The 14,494-nt window shown below is 44.0% G+C and overlaps 1 protein-coding gene across 3 annotated transcripts in view; it reads right to left on the reverse strand.

Moving 5' to 3' along the window:
• Positions 1–14,494, reverse strand: part of GALNT10 (polypeptide N-acetylgalactosaminyltransferase 10) — a 208,357-nt gene that overhangs the window by 141,827 nt on the left and 52,036 nt on the right. The window contains exon 3 of one of the 3 annotated variants that reach the window (XM_018567554.1): positions 8,998–9,021. The exons of the other annotated variants lie outside the window; for them this stretch is intronic. Coding sequence (XP_018423056.1) covers positions 8,998–9,021 — 24 coding nt within the window. The remainder of the gene's footprint in view (positions 1–8,997; positions 9,022–14,494) is intronic. 3 annotated transcript variants of the gene reach the window in all.

Genomic DNA, 14,494 nt, shown 5'->3' on the forward strand with positions numbered 1-14,494 from the left:
GCTGAACATAAAAAGAGATTACAACGTGCTAATGATCCCAGGTAATTGTTCATCAATACACCAGAGAATACACCCAAAACCCTGTTATTTCAGAAGTTGCAGACCCTATTATGATAAAACATTACCATTTGTATCATAACATCATATAGAACTCCAGAGATATCAGTGTTTTGTCAGTTTTCCCCAGGGAGATGATATTCAGATGATTGATTGAAGACTGCTTTTTTGAGGGTAATATATTAAAGGAGAACTATGATTTTCACTCACCTCATAGTTCTAGCCGACCTGTGACAATGAAACTGCCACAGGTCGGCTCAGTAGATCGTGAAGTGAACAAACACATACCGGCATTCGCTCACTTCTCGATCCTGGCACAGCAGAGAGCCGTGACAGGGGAGGGACTGGATTCCCCCCTCCCCGCTCCGATCCTCCAGCGCTGACTGGCGGAACAGACGGGGGAGGGTACAGCTGGCTCTGCCTCTAGATAGGCAGAGCCAGCTGTCACTCACGCAGCTGGGTGGATCCAGACAGCATTGTCGGGATCTGTTTAAGCGGCGGCGTCTTACTATACCGCGAGCTGTAGCTTGCGGTATACTGAGCTTAGGGTGACGGGAGGACGCTAGTTTGTGTCCTCCCGTTACCCTTCGGAGAACTATGGGGAAAAGCCCTAACCCCATAGTTCTCCTTTAAGCAAACTGGCAATAGGCACAGATCTAGTGAAATTCTCCAGTACTTAGCAGCTGATTATGACAGTTTCGCAAAGATCTGAGACAAAGTTGATAGTTTCTTGAAGAAAAAAAAAATATATATATTTAAATTGTTTTAAGTGCTACTTAAATTGTGTTACACAATTGCAGTATTATACAGAGGCATTTTAGATTATAAGCTCTCACAGGCCCTCCTAAACATCTTCTTTGATATGTATTATAACTGTAATGTGCGCTGTGCCAATAGTTGGTGCTATATAAATCCTTTATAATAATGATAATAATAATAATAATAAAAAAGTGGTATTAAAGTGACATCATGCCGATTAAGATCTGCATTCAGCATCCACAAACTGGTGTTGAACAGTGCTTTAAAATGTTTCGAAAATGCTGCCTAAAGCGAAGGGTAATCTGCTTATATTTGCCTTCTCTTGTTCCTTCTTTTCCTTCTCCTCAACATGCTAGAGAATAAACTTGTCAAATGAAATCCTCCTGTTTTAAACCCATACCTTTTATAGACCCCATCACTGAGTGTTTGTGAATCTCTATGCATGGCTAGCAGATCCCGGCTGGTGGGAGGGCCGGCAGGGTGTTGCACCCTCCCTCAGTACCTCTCAGCGCTGATGCAAGCCTTGGGTTGGCTCTTGGGAGAAGTTATGCAAATATCAAAATCTCTTCATGGGTGGATGACAGTCTGGAGAAGTGGATATTCCTATGCAGGGCTGCATTTGCATGCAGGCTGCCCTAGGTAAATGAAAGAAATTGAGATGGGCAGAAAAGAGTTAGATGATGCTGGATATTCTCCAGTCAAGTAATGAGGTGAGCGCTATGTGACTTGCTGCAGCTTCTAGTGCACATTGTGAGAAGCTCAGAGTGTGCAGTGAAATCAGAATATGTTATTTTACTACAGGAGAGGAGCCTGTACAACTGTGCAAGAGTAAAAGGTAAGGCTGGAGTTCACCTTTAAATCTGGTGGAAAGATTCTGAAATTCCTTGGTACAGGTGCCCTTACACTGGCCAAATTTTAGCTGGTTTTTTAAAAGGAGAACTATGAGTGCTTTTAACTCACCTCATAGTTCTAGCCGACCTGTGACAATGAGACTGTCACAGGTCGGCTCAGTAGATCGGGAGGAGAGCGAACACATACCGGCGTTCGCTCACCTCTCGATCCTGTCATGACTCTCTGCTGTGACAGGGGAGGGGCTGGATTCCCCCCTCCCCGCTCCGATCCTCCAGCGCTGACTGGCGGAACGGACGGGGGAGGGCGGTACAGCTGGCTCTGCCTCTAGATAGGCAGAGCCAGCTGTCAGTCACGCAGCTGGGCGGATCCAGACATAATTGTCGGGATCCGCTTCAGCTGCGGCATCTCAGTATACCGCGAGCAGCAGTTCGCGGTAAACTGCGGCGTCTCAGTATACCGCGAGCTACAGCTCGCGGTATACTGAGCCTAGGGTGACGGGAGGACGCTAGTTTGTGTCCTCCCGTTACCCTAAGGAGAACTATGGGGAAAAGCCTTAACCCCATAGTTCTCCTTTAATGTACCGGACGAAATTCGCATAGTGTGTGGGGCTGTCGGCTCTTTTTCAGCTTGGCATTCCTCGATCAGCTGATGGAAGAAGCTTGCTGCAAGATCTTTGTACGATCACAGCCGGCAGCCAATGTGCTACCCACTCTGATCGGGTATTCTGACAGTTGCCGGCGGCACCTGTCAGAATACAATGTAAACAGCGGTGATTCCTCACTTGACATGCTGTTTGTGTTGATGGAAAAATCGCGTAAAATTTTTTCGTTCAGCCTGCAGGTTGGATGAAAAAAATGAATAGGTGTATGGCCAGCCTAAGGCTCTTCAGCATTGACAAGCTAATGCTTATGTGAAGTAGGTCTTAGTAAAATGTTACTTGTCTGGTGGATGATTACTACTACAAGCAGCCTCCAAATGTACCCTGAATGGTTTCTTTTGTATGTGAAAGGCCTAAAATATTTTGGCAATCCGTCTTTTTCGATATGTTGCCCTTCATGCTGCTTTCATCTAAAACCATTTGAATAGGCCATATTGATTCAGCCCACAAAATGGGTCCCCACTCTATATAATGAGCTGGTAAGAGATGTGCCTTTGTGTGTAATATTTCTTTAATCACACATCTTGTATATCAAAGGAAGGAGCGCTCATATTTTTAGCCGTGCTTTGTACAGTCTCTGGCTGAATCATTTGGGACTGGAGGTGATTGTTCCCTTCAGACTTCATCAGACAGAAAATGATGCGCTTAACAATCCGCGGTAAAGCTTTCATTGTGTTCACAAACACTGGATTCTTTTACCCGCTCCCGAGCTTTATTTCTCCTGACGTCCCACTCGGTGACTCAAAATTCAGCCGGGCTGACCGTTGTAGACTACGCTTGTTTTTGTGTTATTTCTGCTGCAATCTTGTGCATTTGGTAAAAGTAGCTGAAAAATCAGCAGAATCAGCAAACCGCTGAATGTACCCACACTCGGCCTGCGGAGCGAGTGGAAAGAATGCGGCCGAGTGCAAAACCACAAGAGAAAAATAGCCTGTCTCTGTGATGGCCGGGGGGGATGTTCTATAGCAATTGTGCTGGAGTCCTTTTACAACTGTATTCTTTATTTGTGGAGTATATAGTGTTTTAGGGAGAACTCCATCTGTATTTGGTCAAGAGTTGGCTTTAAAGAACAACTCCGGGTAAAAGTTCTTTGAATACTTGCAGTGGGACTATCCCTGCCTTGCAAGGGTTAAGTGCTCATTTTTGCCTAGTATCAAAAAGAACAAAGTTATGCTCGCCAAAACCTTTGAGGCGGCCGGCTGTCACAGTGCTCCCTCCTACCTGTCTCCACCCCTTGCAGCAGCGATGGTTGCCTAGGTCTTTGTACCTAGGCAAAAATGAGCACCTAACCCTTTCAGTGCAGGTAGCCCCACTGCAAGTATTAAGAGAATTGTTACCCAGAGTTCTGCTTTAATAAGAAAAGGTTAAAGATTTCCCAGAGAAACTTATCAGATCATGTGTTTACAAACCACCGAACTGCATACATTCTGACGAAGCCCCAGGAGGAGGAGCGAAACGTGTCAACGTTTCCTGCCTGATTGGGTTAACACTGTCCACCTGAGAGTCCACAGAAATGCTGCATTGAACTATTGGTACATCTGAAATCATGATTCTGCTAAAGTACATTGAGGCTGCACTGTAATGGGAAAGCCAGCTAGTAATGCACAAACATCATAAAGAAAAGCTAAATGTTCTCTTTGGCTCTTTACTAAGCTGGGGGATACCACAACCATTGAGCAATCCACCTGGAGCCTCATGATGAGACGGTGAGGCGATGGACTGTTCCTGCTGCCTATATGTAAGGTAACGAACCATGTGGCATTTGCGTATGCTATCCATGGATGAGTATATCCGTTATAACTCTTTCCACACATACACTCTGTGAAATATGCAGATTGGGCGGAACAGCATATATACAGATGAAACTCGAAAAATTTGAATATCGTGCAAAAGTTCATTTATTTCAATAATGCAACTTAAAAGGTGAAACTAATATATGAGATAGACTCATTACATGCAAAGCAAGATAGTTCAAGCCGTGATTTGTCATCATTGTGATTATGGCATAGCGGCATAATCATTGGATATACTATGAAATCGTTCAATAGCAGGAAATAGCTGCCCTCTGACAAATAAGCCATCCCTTTGGAACACTGAGCAGAAACAAAGTTTCAATACTTCTAAGTGAAAAGAGCGATTGTCTCTACTTGTTCAATGATTTGTATCTGTGTCACTGCGAACGATACACTTTGTATCTGGTTCAATACACAATCCTCATCTACTGAACTATCCAGCGCAGTTACATAATCTGCAGAGATATTTTATCAATACATCCGTTTTTGGGACTCAAAGCGAATGTCTGGATAGAATTTTATATATCCTAATTATCATTAAGTGCAGCGGGCCGAATGGAAGATTATAGCCAATAGTCCAGCCAGAGATCTGAAATTCTGAATACAAACCTAAATGGAACCACACCAGGCTAATGATTGCAGGTAAAACTACATCGCTCTGAGCCAAGTCCACTACACTATGATCAGCTCCAATACATTCCATTTACTTTTCATACATTTATTGTTCGAGAACCTATAAAAACTGTTTTTATTGTTCTGGATAGAGCAGGGAACGGTGTAAACCAGGGGTGGGCATCTCCGGCCCTCCAGCTGTGCTTTAACTACAAATCTCAACATGCCTCTGCCCGTAACTGTCAGTCTTGCAATGCCTCATGGGACTTGTAGTTCCACAACAGCTGGAGGGTTGAAGTTGCACACCCCTGGTGTAAACCCTTGCCTGTTTTTGTGTGTCCCAATGGGGACAAATCTCTCCTGGTCCCCCTATTGGGGAGCATGCACACGGACACTCAGACTGGGAGAGAGAGGGCGGAACTGGGAAGTGCTGATAACAGGTGAGAGTAAAAAGAGCGGAGAGATGACCCAATCGGTCTGCTGCTGCTCTTTTTCTGTTCAGTCAGAAAGCTGGGAACATAGTGCTATCCATCTGGCTGTGCTGTGCAAATCTCAGGACTGGATGGACAGAAACAAATCCTTTAGCAGATAAAACAGCTCTCTTAAAGCAGAACTCCAGAAAAATGAAATCTTAACCCCTGCAGTAGGGCTACCCCCGCACTGCAAGGGTTAAGTGCTCATTATGCTAAAATAACTCACCCAAACCAGAATCTCAGCTGGCTCCTAGACCGGTCCCTTAAGCCTTGCTCCCCCTCCACTCCAGCGGTCTAAGGTCCAGTGAGTCATCACATTCTGTACAATGTATAGGGCGTGAGGATGCTGGGACATTCCATCGCTGGAGCGGAGAGGGAGCGAGGCTGAAGGGACCAGTCTAGGAGCCAGGCGGGATCGTGGTTCAGGTGAGTATAACTCCCTAGAGAAAACAAGAACTTAAAGGAGCTATGAACTATGAGGTCAGGGCTTTTCCCCATAGTTCTCCTTAGTGTAACGGGAGGACACAAACTAGCGTCCTCCCGTTACCCTAAGCTCAGTTGGTTGCAGCTAGCTTAGTAAGCTAGCTACAGCTCGCGGTATACTGAGACGCCACAGCCGGAGCGGATCCTGACATCGATGTCGAGATCCGCTCAGCTGCGTGAGTGACAGCTGGCTCTGACTATCTAGGGGCAGAGCCAGCTGTTCCCTGCCCCCTCCCCCATCCGTTCCGCCAGTCAGCGCTGGCGGATCGGAGGGGGGAATCCAGCCCCTCCCCTGTCACGGCAGAGAGCCGTGATAGGATCGAGAGGTGAGTGAACGCCGGTAACTGTTCGCTCACCTCCCGATCTACTGAGCCGACCGGTGACAGTCTCATTGTCACAGGTCAGCTAGAACTATGAGGTGAGTGAAAAGCACTCACCTCATAGTTCTCCTTTAACCCTTGCAGCAACCCCAGTGCAAGGGTTCACATTTGATTTGCCCGGTGTTCTTTTTTAAATGTATTTTATCTGTGTTGTTAGCTGTTTCCCCAGAGTTCAGCTGTAACATCCAAATCATTTATTTTCAAGACAAGCCTACAAATGTCCCTTTAATCAAGAAGAACTGGAATGGATATGACAAGCAGCAACATTTATCAGCGCTGTCATTTCTTTTTGTTCACATTTGTTTTTTTCTAAATACATTTTTGCTAGCAGAGATCCCAATGATAACCTAATTGGAATCGGAAGATTCTGTGGAGACTCCCAAGGAAGCCGGCTGCCAAACAAGAAACCAATCTCACAATGCGGCTCTGATTATAAATAACGCCGGCGTGAAAATAAATTTGGGGAAAGCGAGACACAAACTTAGGCTAGAAATGGTGTCTGGGAAGGACAAGTCGGGGACATTTGAGAAAATGGAGGATGGATAAATAAGCCGAGTACAAAGAAAAGGTATACATTAATGTCAGAGGAAAAGGAATGATATCCAGGCTGTGATGTCACCAGGGTCTCCGAACTGCCAAAACTGGAAACAATGACAAAATTCATTCCAAGCTAAACACAGTCTCCAATCACATTATTAGGCCTCACAGTCATTACTTTGTTCTCATATGTCCTTATAACCCAGGATAGGCTCCAGATTTGCAGCATCCTCCTAGAACCGGCTGGCGGGGGGACATTTTCTACTCCTGATTACAGCTTAAAGCTAGTTACAATAGTATGAAACTCTCAAAAACTTTTTTCAATAATGAATTCTGATCAAACTAATATACATTACCCAGCAGAGTATTCCTTTACATTTCTGGCCAAACACTTAGGACTGGTTTCAATGGAAACGCCCAGCAAATGCATGTTGTACATTTACATGTGCGGTTGTATACGTGGTTGTCCATTTCCCACAATGTTTCTCAAGCTGCCAGTCAAAACGCGCGTCAAAATGTGAAAAACGTGTAAATAACAGCACGCAGAACACGTGCGTACAAATGTGCAAAAACAATGCTGCCTAGGTGTGAACCTGGCCTTACAGTCATCAGGTTTCCAAACCGCTCCAACTTTCCCATCTCAGCTTCCTGAACTTCCTGTCTATTTTAATATCACAAGGGGCAGAGCAGTTTCCAGCAACTGTTTATCTACTTCCTTGGAGAAGGAAGTATGAGAGGGGAGCAGGGGAGATTGGAATGGCTTGTCTTGCTCTGCCTGTGGGAACACGTACAGGTTACCAGCACACACAAGGGTGGCTCCATAGGACTAGGGCTGCAACAACAAATCGATTATGAGAATAGTTGGCAACTATTCTAAAAAATAATCGTTGGCTGCAGCCCTACATAGGATCCTGCAAGGGAAAGGAGCCACCCTAAAACAGGATATCAGTACCAGTTCAGGGGACCAGATGATTCTGCAAGAAACAAAAACCTTTAAACATCAAGAGGCAGCATCCATTTTAAGTGATTTCATCAGCATTTGAAAAAGCTGATGAAATGTTTGAAAAACATTTGACTTTAATATCACTTTAAAAGTAGATGGAAACTCATCATATCACTAATGTCCGAAATGTTTGCTATAAGTTTGTTTTATCACTTTATCATATTCATTCATATAAAATCAGCATAAAAAGTATCTTTTTTTATGTTTTAATTTGCAGCCATGTGACATCTAACCCTGGAGGGTGTTCTCTCTATTCTGAGCAGTGGGCATAGCTTTCTTTTCAGCGCTGACATCAGTGCAGGAGGGGAGGAGCTATATCTGACTGTCCAGACTAAGCGGTAGAGAATAGCCTAGGCTTGGTGTGAACCTAGTTCTTCCATGCCTGCTCAAAACTGTGACTGCCACCCTCTCCTCCCAACCCAATCAATAGAGTGGAGGCGCACTCCCCTCCTATATGCCACAAAGGGGTTAGAAATTCCCCCGTCACAAATGCTGCTACAGACTGGATGGTGGGGGGTAGCGGTCAGAGTTGAGTGGGCTTGGACGAACTCAGGCAAACTAGGGTCACGCCAAGCCCAGCCTGATCTCTCCTGAGCGGTGCCGGATTCAATCAACAATATAGCGCTTGGGCCGGAAGTCAATAAGCAAACTATTTAGCATATGTGCAATACAGGAAAGCTTACATGGGACTACAATAGGCTGATACAAAGACAGAAGCAGGTACTCACACTGCTTGCATTAAATAACATATTCTCACAATGATGTAATATGGAACACAACACTAAATTCCTATCTGTCTGAGTTCAGCGTTGAACATTGGTTTCTTCTTTAGTCTAAAAGCACTAAAAGGCCTATTTCCCTGTTAGATGTTTGACCTTGAAGCAGAATTCTGACAGTTCCATTATCCATAATTAGCAGTTACATAAAAATCTAAGTCAAGCTCGAGTAAAGCCATTAAGCCCACTTTCCATATAATCCCACCCGTCTCTGGGTCAGTTGTGCAATGCAGAGTCACATTTGTGGAATATTTTCCACAGATTTTGTTCTGAAGTTGCCAGCTTCCATTACTTTCAAGTTTGACCACTCTAGACGTGTCCTCACCCTATACCAACCTTAGATGATGAGCCAGAAACAGTGTAATATTTCCTGGACCAACATCCCTGTAATTCCCTCCCATTCCTAAATATTTACTATGTTACAACATGACCGCGGACATCCTGCCTCCCCTTGCTGTTCACATTGCTTTGCCTGTCCTGGTGCTGGAAGCATTTGCAGGACTTGCAGAACATTCTGACAGGCAGGAGAAACCGAGCAATTATAGTATGAGATCACTGAAACATCTGTAAGGAAACTGTACTGTCAATTATTTCCAGGATTTTAAAAAATGAACCCTTGCGGTGGGGCTACCCCCGCACTGTAAGGGTTAACTGCTCGTTTTGGTCTAGGGGCAAAAATAAAGAAGCAATACTCATTCAATCCTCGGTCCTGCGGCAGTGACCGCTAACCTCTCCCCCCTTCGCTCCGGCTGTGGTATGACCCTTACATCTAATAGACCTGTATTAGACGTGATGTAGTCATGGGTCCTTAAACTGCCGGAGCCAGAGAGAGAAGGGGCTGCAGAGACTAGTCTTGCAGCCAGGCGGGACTGAGGATTGGCTGAGTATTTCTTCTTCGTTTTCGCTGGACAAAAAGAACATTTAAAGTTTGTGTCCATGGGGAACAAAAGTAGCCACCCTCCAGAAGGAAGGACAGTGTCAGCACCAATTCAGAGATGATTTGAGGATCTTCAGCCGAGTGATACACAAATAAGATACATTCTTGTTAATAGTTAAGATACTTGAATGTATTTTTAAGATTTAACTCCTGAGTTTTATGTCACTTTATCTTCTGTCCCACTGTCCATATAGATAATGAAATGTATCACCCAATATTATGGAAGACCTTCTTGTATTCTTGATGAATGGGAAGTAAAGTATATGTAAATATAGAATATGAAAGAGTTAAAACCCCCAACAGGTTATTTTTAGCTATCCTGCGGGGGAGATTTTCTTTCACGTTCTGTTCTGGAGACAGAACAGGAAATAAGAGGAAATCCCTCCACAGTTAAAGTGACATTAAACCCTCAGATTTTTTAACATAAACCAATACTGTAATGTGTGCCTTACTGTAATCCATGGTAGTTTCCCTTCTCTTTGCTGCTTTTCCTTTTTAAATCCTCATGTCTTCTCATGCTTGGGGAGAACTTCCCTTTGCAGCTCAGGGCCTCTTCCTGTAGTGCTGGCTCAGGTTACAAGCCTATGGAAACTAATACACAGACACCGTGTATCCATTGCTGAGACAAGGCAGTCTGCTGCAAAACAGAAGTTCTGCCCAGCATGAGAACAGATACAGATTTAAAAGGAAGAGCAGCAAAGAGAAGGGAAAAAACCATGGATTACAGTAAGGCACACATTACAGTATTGTTTTATGTTAAAAAAACTATCTGAGGGTTTAATGTCACTTTAAGCTAACAATACACAGCCCAAACATTCCCACTATATTTTGAAAAATCTTCACTGAAGCATCTGATGATGCTTGAACTAATTTCGCTTGAAAATCCACTAAGAATTTCCACCAGATCTGCTATTTGAATGGAATCTCAAAACATATTGAACAGGTTTCTTTTAATGCTCATGAAATAAATGAAAGAATAATGTAAAACTGAGTTTATCTAAATTTATAAGCATATTGCATATTCAGAATGATATTTAATTTAAATATGCTTTATGTTTATCAGCCCATGAGGTTGTGGCGGCAATACTATCCATCTATACATACATACTGGGGAGGCTCCCCAGCTTTAGAGGAATCTCCCACTTAAAAAGACAATACCGGCGCCTCCGGTTTGCAGAGAAATCCGGCTGTGAAGTTCATTAGTACACCATAGAGGCAGCTCCCACCGGTCAAAAAAGACCATCGATCTGGGAAACAAAAGCAAAACAGAGCGCCTCCATAGTGTAAGTTTTACACTATGGAGGCGCTCTGTTTTGCTTTTGTTTCCCGAATCTCCCACTTACGTAGTAATCACCAGAACATACTGTATGTCCCAAAAATGTATTTCCTATCCTCCGCAGCTTCATCCAGGGATGATAACTACAACTCCCTCCTCATTGGTCTACCTTTATAGAAGGTATCCCCCTTCAGTCTACCATAAATGCTGCTGCCAGACTCATCAACCTAACCAACCACTCAGTGTATGTGCCCCCCTCTGCCAATCCCTGCATTGACTTTCAATCAGCCAAATAATAAAATTCCAAATATTAACAACCCTTTGCAAAGCCACCCACAACTCTGCCCCTGGCTATATCTAAAACCTGGTCTCAAAGCAATACCCTAACCGTCCCCTCCATTCCTCCAAAGACCTCCAGCTCGCTTATCTCCCTCGGCAACTCCTCCCATGCTCACCTCCAGGACTTCTCTAGAGTCTCTCCCATCCTCTTGAACTCCTTACCCCAACCTGTCCGGCAATCTCCTACTCGGTCTGCCTTTAGGCGATCCCTGAAGACTCATCTCTTCCCTAACCGCTGAACCATTACTCTCTCAAACAACTCTTTCCCACACTGCTACCACTTTTTGTATCACTTGCCCCTCCCTTTTAGACTGTAAGCCCTCATGGGCAGGGCCCTCCTTACCATCTTGTCTTAAATTGTATTGTAACTGTAATGTATTCCTTATATTGTAAAGCGCTGCGCAAACTGTAAACTATATAAATCCTGTATAATAATAATAATAATAATAAGTATTTTTAGAATATTATATTCAACCTGAAAAGAAAATAAACACTTGTTTTTGCCTCCATTCACAGAGAACAAACTTTCACAGAAATTCACAAGGCGAATGGCTCTACAAATTGTTTATAAATAGACCCTATTGCCTAATTATTAGAATTATATTACCAGGCTTCACTACCATATATTTAGAACCAGCGCCATTCCCGTAGTCATCCTAAATTCACATTTTCTAACTCAACCCGACTGCAATGTGTTGGCTTCAAGCAATTTCCCCTACAAGGGGTATTTTTACACTGTTATTTTTTTGTACATTCTTGATAATTTGCTAAAAAATATTAAAACTAAAAACTAAACAGCATGAACATTTTCAATGACTTTACTGATTTTGTTCAATGATTTTCTGTACAGAAGTGTTCAAATCTCTGCAGCAAAACATAATGAAAGCCAAATCTCCAAATGAGAGTTGTAAAATAGAACAAATGCTGGCCTTTCACTAGCGGTAAGACAAAAAAAAAAGATCTGCCGGTATTAGCACAGGACGGCGAGATGTCAATTTATGAAGAACACTTTTGTGAAGCCTATTGCTGCAGACAGGAGCTTGGACCAGCCGTACAATTTGTGCTGGCAGCCGGGAAGCAAAGCAAATGCTGATTAGTTTCATCAATGCGAAGCTGTGACAGCTTAGATGGGGAATTTTAGGCGACAGATCTAAAGAAAGAAACGCCAGTTATTTTGTGGATTAAACAAACCTGATTTATGTCACAAAGCAGTTGGCAACCTAAGCGCTGTGGATATTTGGCTAGGAGGGAGTTGTCAGCAGGCACACAATAAACTGATGATCCTTTTTGCGGGACAACAAATAGAAAGATCTAGGCTACGTTTTGAAACGGGTGTGTCACAAGTCCTGTCCAGTTTCTCTGAAGCTGTGACAGGTTACTATAAAGCAAACCTTTTTTGAAAAACCTGATTTTGTCATCCTATCCATTACATTTCTTCTGGTCCACCACTTACATAAGGCTCACGTCTATGTTGTTTTCAGACTGATCTGCTAAAGTTTGGTTTCCCCGTCTGGGTAAGCATGACCAGCTCAATATAATGCAGGCCAGAGATGTTTCAGCAGCAGAAGAGTTAAATCGGAACACCAGCCAAAGATGTCACAAACAAAAATGAATAGCCCATTGAATGTTAAAACAAGCCTCCCCTTGCAATATAAAATAGTGGAGGGGGGCTTTGTTTACTTTTTTGTTTGGCCAGTCCCATCCCCTGCCATGGTGGGAATGATGTGTCCTTCTCCCGCAGCCTCCTGGAAAATGGGTAATTCAGGAAGGCTGCAGAAGTAGGGATTCACAACAATCAGGGAGGCAGACCTGGCCACATGTCATCAGGTGCTGGCTGCAGAACCCAGATAAAAGAGCCAGGTTCATACAACACCACAGAAGTTGGCGGTGCAGGTCCTGGGCTGCGGTGGCAGATCACAGTACGACAATGCTGGATTCACTGGCAGGTGAGTATGTTTTTTTGGGTCCAGCATAACATTTGAGAGGGGATAAGGGGGATATTCCTCTTTAACATTAAAAACCTTGATGCAAAATTATTTAATCCAGAGCTGTCTAATTCTTTTCCACCACTAGATGTCCTCAGTCTGAAGCCCAGTATCATTCAACCCACTTCCTCTGAGCCCAGGCTGTCATGGACCCGACCCAGCGCATTACTAGACAGTGAAGGAGAATCAGCACCGGGATGAGCTCATCTCTCCGTCACGGCATGCTCCTTGTACCACTTCTTCCTCTCACTCCTGAGCCTTGTTGTACAGGGACTGCGAGATGCTGACACCGGGTCAAATCCAAGTACTTACACTGCCTGCAGATAATTGTTTTATATCTGCTTAGAGCATTTCTGCAGACGTAGGAATAAAACTATGGTAAAGCATTTAAAGAGGCTGTCCAGTAAAGGGTTTGACTCAATCTTATGGAATGAAGCTGTTTTGACATGTAATCCGTTTACACCTAGCCGTACCGCGAACAGGCGTCGCGTTCGCACACATTCTTTCCCGCGTTTGCTGCACATCGCCCATTGATTTCAATGGGTGCTGCACGCACAACAAACGCAGGAAAGTAGCTCATGTAACAGATTCTGCTACACGTGTGAAGGGTATTTACAGCTAGGGATGCACCAATACCGTTTTTTCGATATCGATATATTTTTTTCCAGTACTTGCTGATACAGAATACCGATACCGAAGTCCCATTAAGGAAACCAGGTGGCATTTAATGACTCACCACCTGGCTTTCTGACCAATCAGGAAGCCGTGGGGCTGATAATGACTTGCCGCCTGGCTTCCTGATTGGCCAGCTTCTCGATCAATCAGGAAGCAAGGCGGTGAGTCATTATAAACTGCCCGGCTTCCCGATTGGCCAGAAAGCCGGCTTTTCGGCCAATTAGAAAGCAGGGCAGCGTGTAATGACTCGCTGCCCAGTTTCCTGATACCAGAAGCCCGGGTATCGGTCTAAGCATCGGAGCATTTGGGCGAGTACGAGTACTCACCAAAATATTCGGTATCGGCACCGATACCGATACTATTATCAGTATCGGTGCATCCCTACTTCAGCTTACATCCTGTACATGGAAGCAAGGGTTGTCTGAAGTCTAAAGCTAACCATTCTGACTGTACAGCCGCTGATTATACAATTTCCTTTGAATCTACCAACATCTATGTAATGTGAAGGCCTGCCTAACTACACACAAGTTGAATGGAAAGACCAAGCATATGAAAGATCCGCTGCACAACTGGTCGGTGATCAACATTTACGGATACGGCACCTACGCATTTTACTTTTTCAAAGCAGCACTCTTCAATGAAGCCGTGTAAGTCTTTGTTCACATTTTAGCGGGTTTCCTGCGCCTTTTAGGTACGCATGGAAACACGCTAAATATAAAAAATAATACATTCAAATGTATAATGTTCACACGAAAACGCGCAAAAAAAGTCCAAGCGCGATATTCCAGGCTGATTCCAGCGTTGTGGCTATAGTAATAGCCGCAGATGTGCGGAACCCGTGTGTATGCTAAAGTTTGGGCGTTTTCGCGCCGCACAGTTTTCCTGCGCGGAAAACGAAA

Source organism: Nanorana parkeri, unplaced genomic scaffold (genome assembly GCF_000935625.1).
Source record: "Nanorana parkeri isolate BGI_ZX_2015 unplaced genomic scaffold, ASM93562v1 scaffold1061, whole genome shotgun sequence".
NCBI classification, from domain to species: Eukaryota; Metazoa; Chordata; class Amphibia; order Anura; family Dicroglossidae; genus Nanorana; species Nanorana parkeri.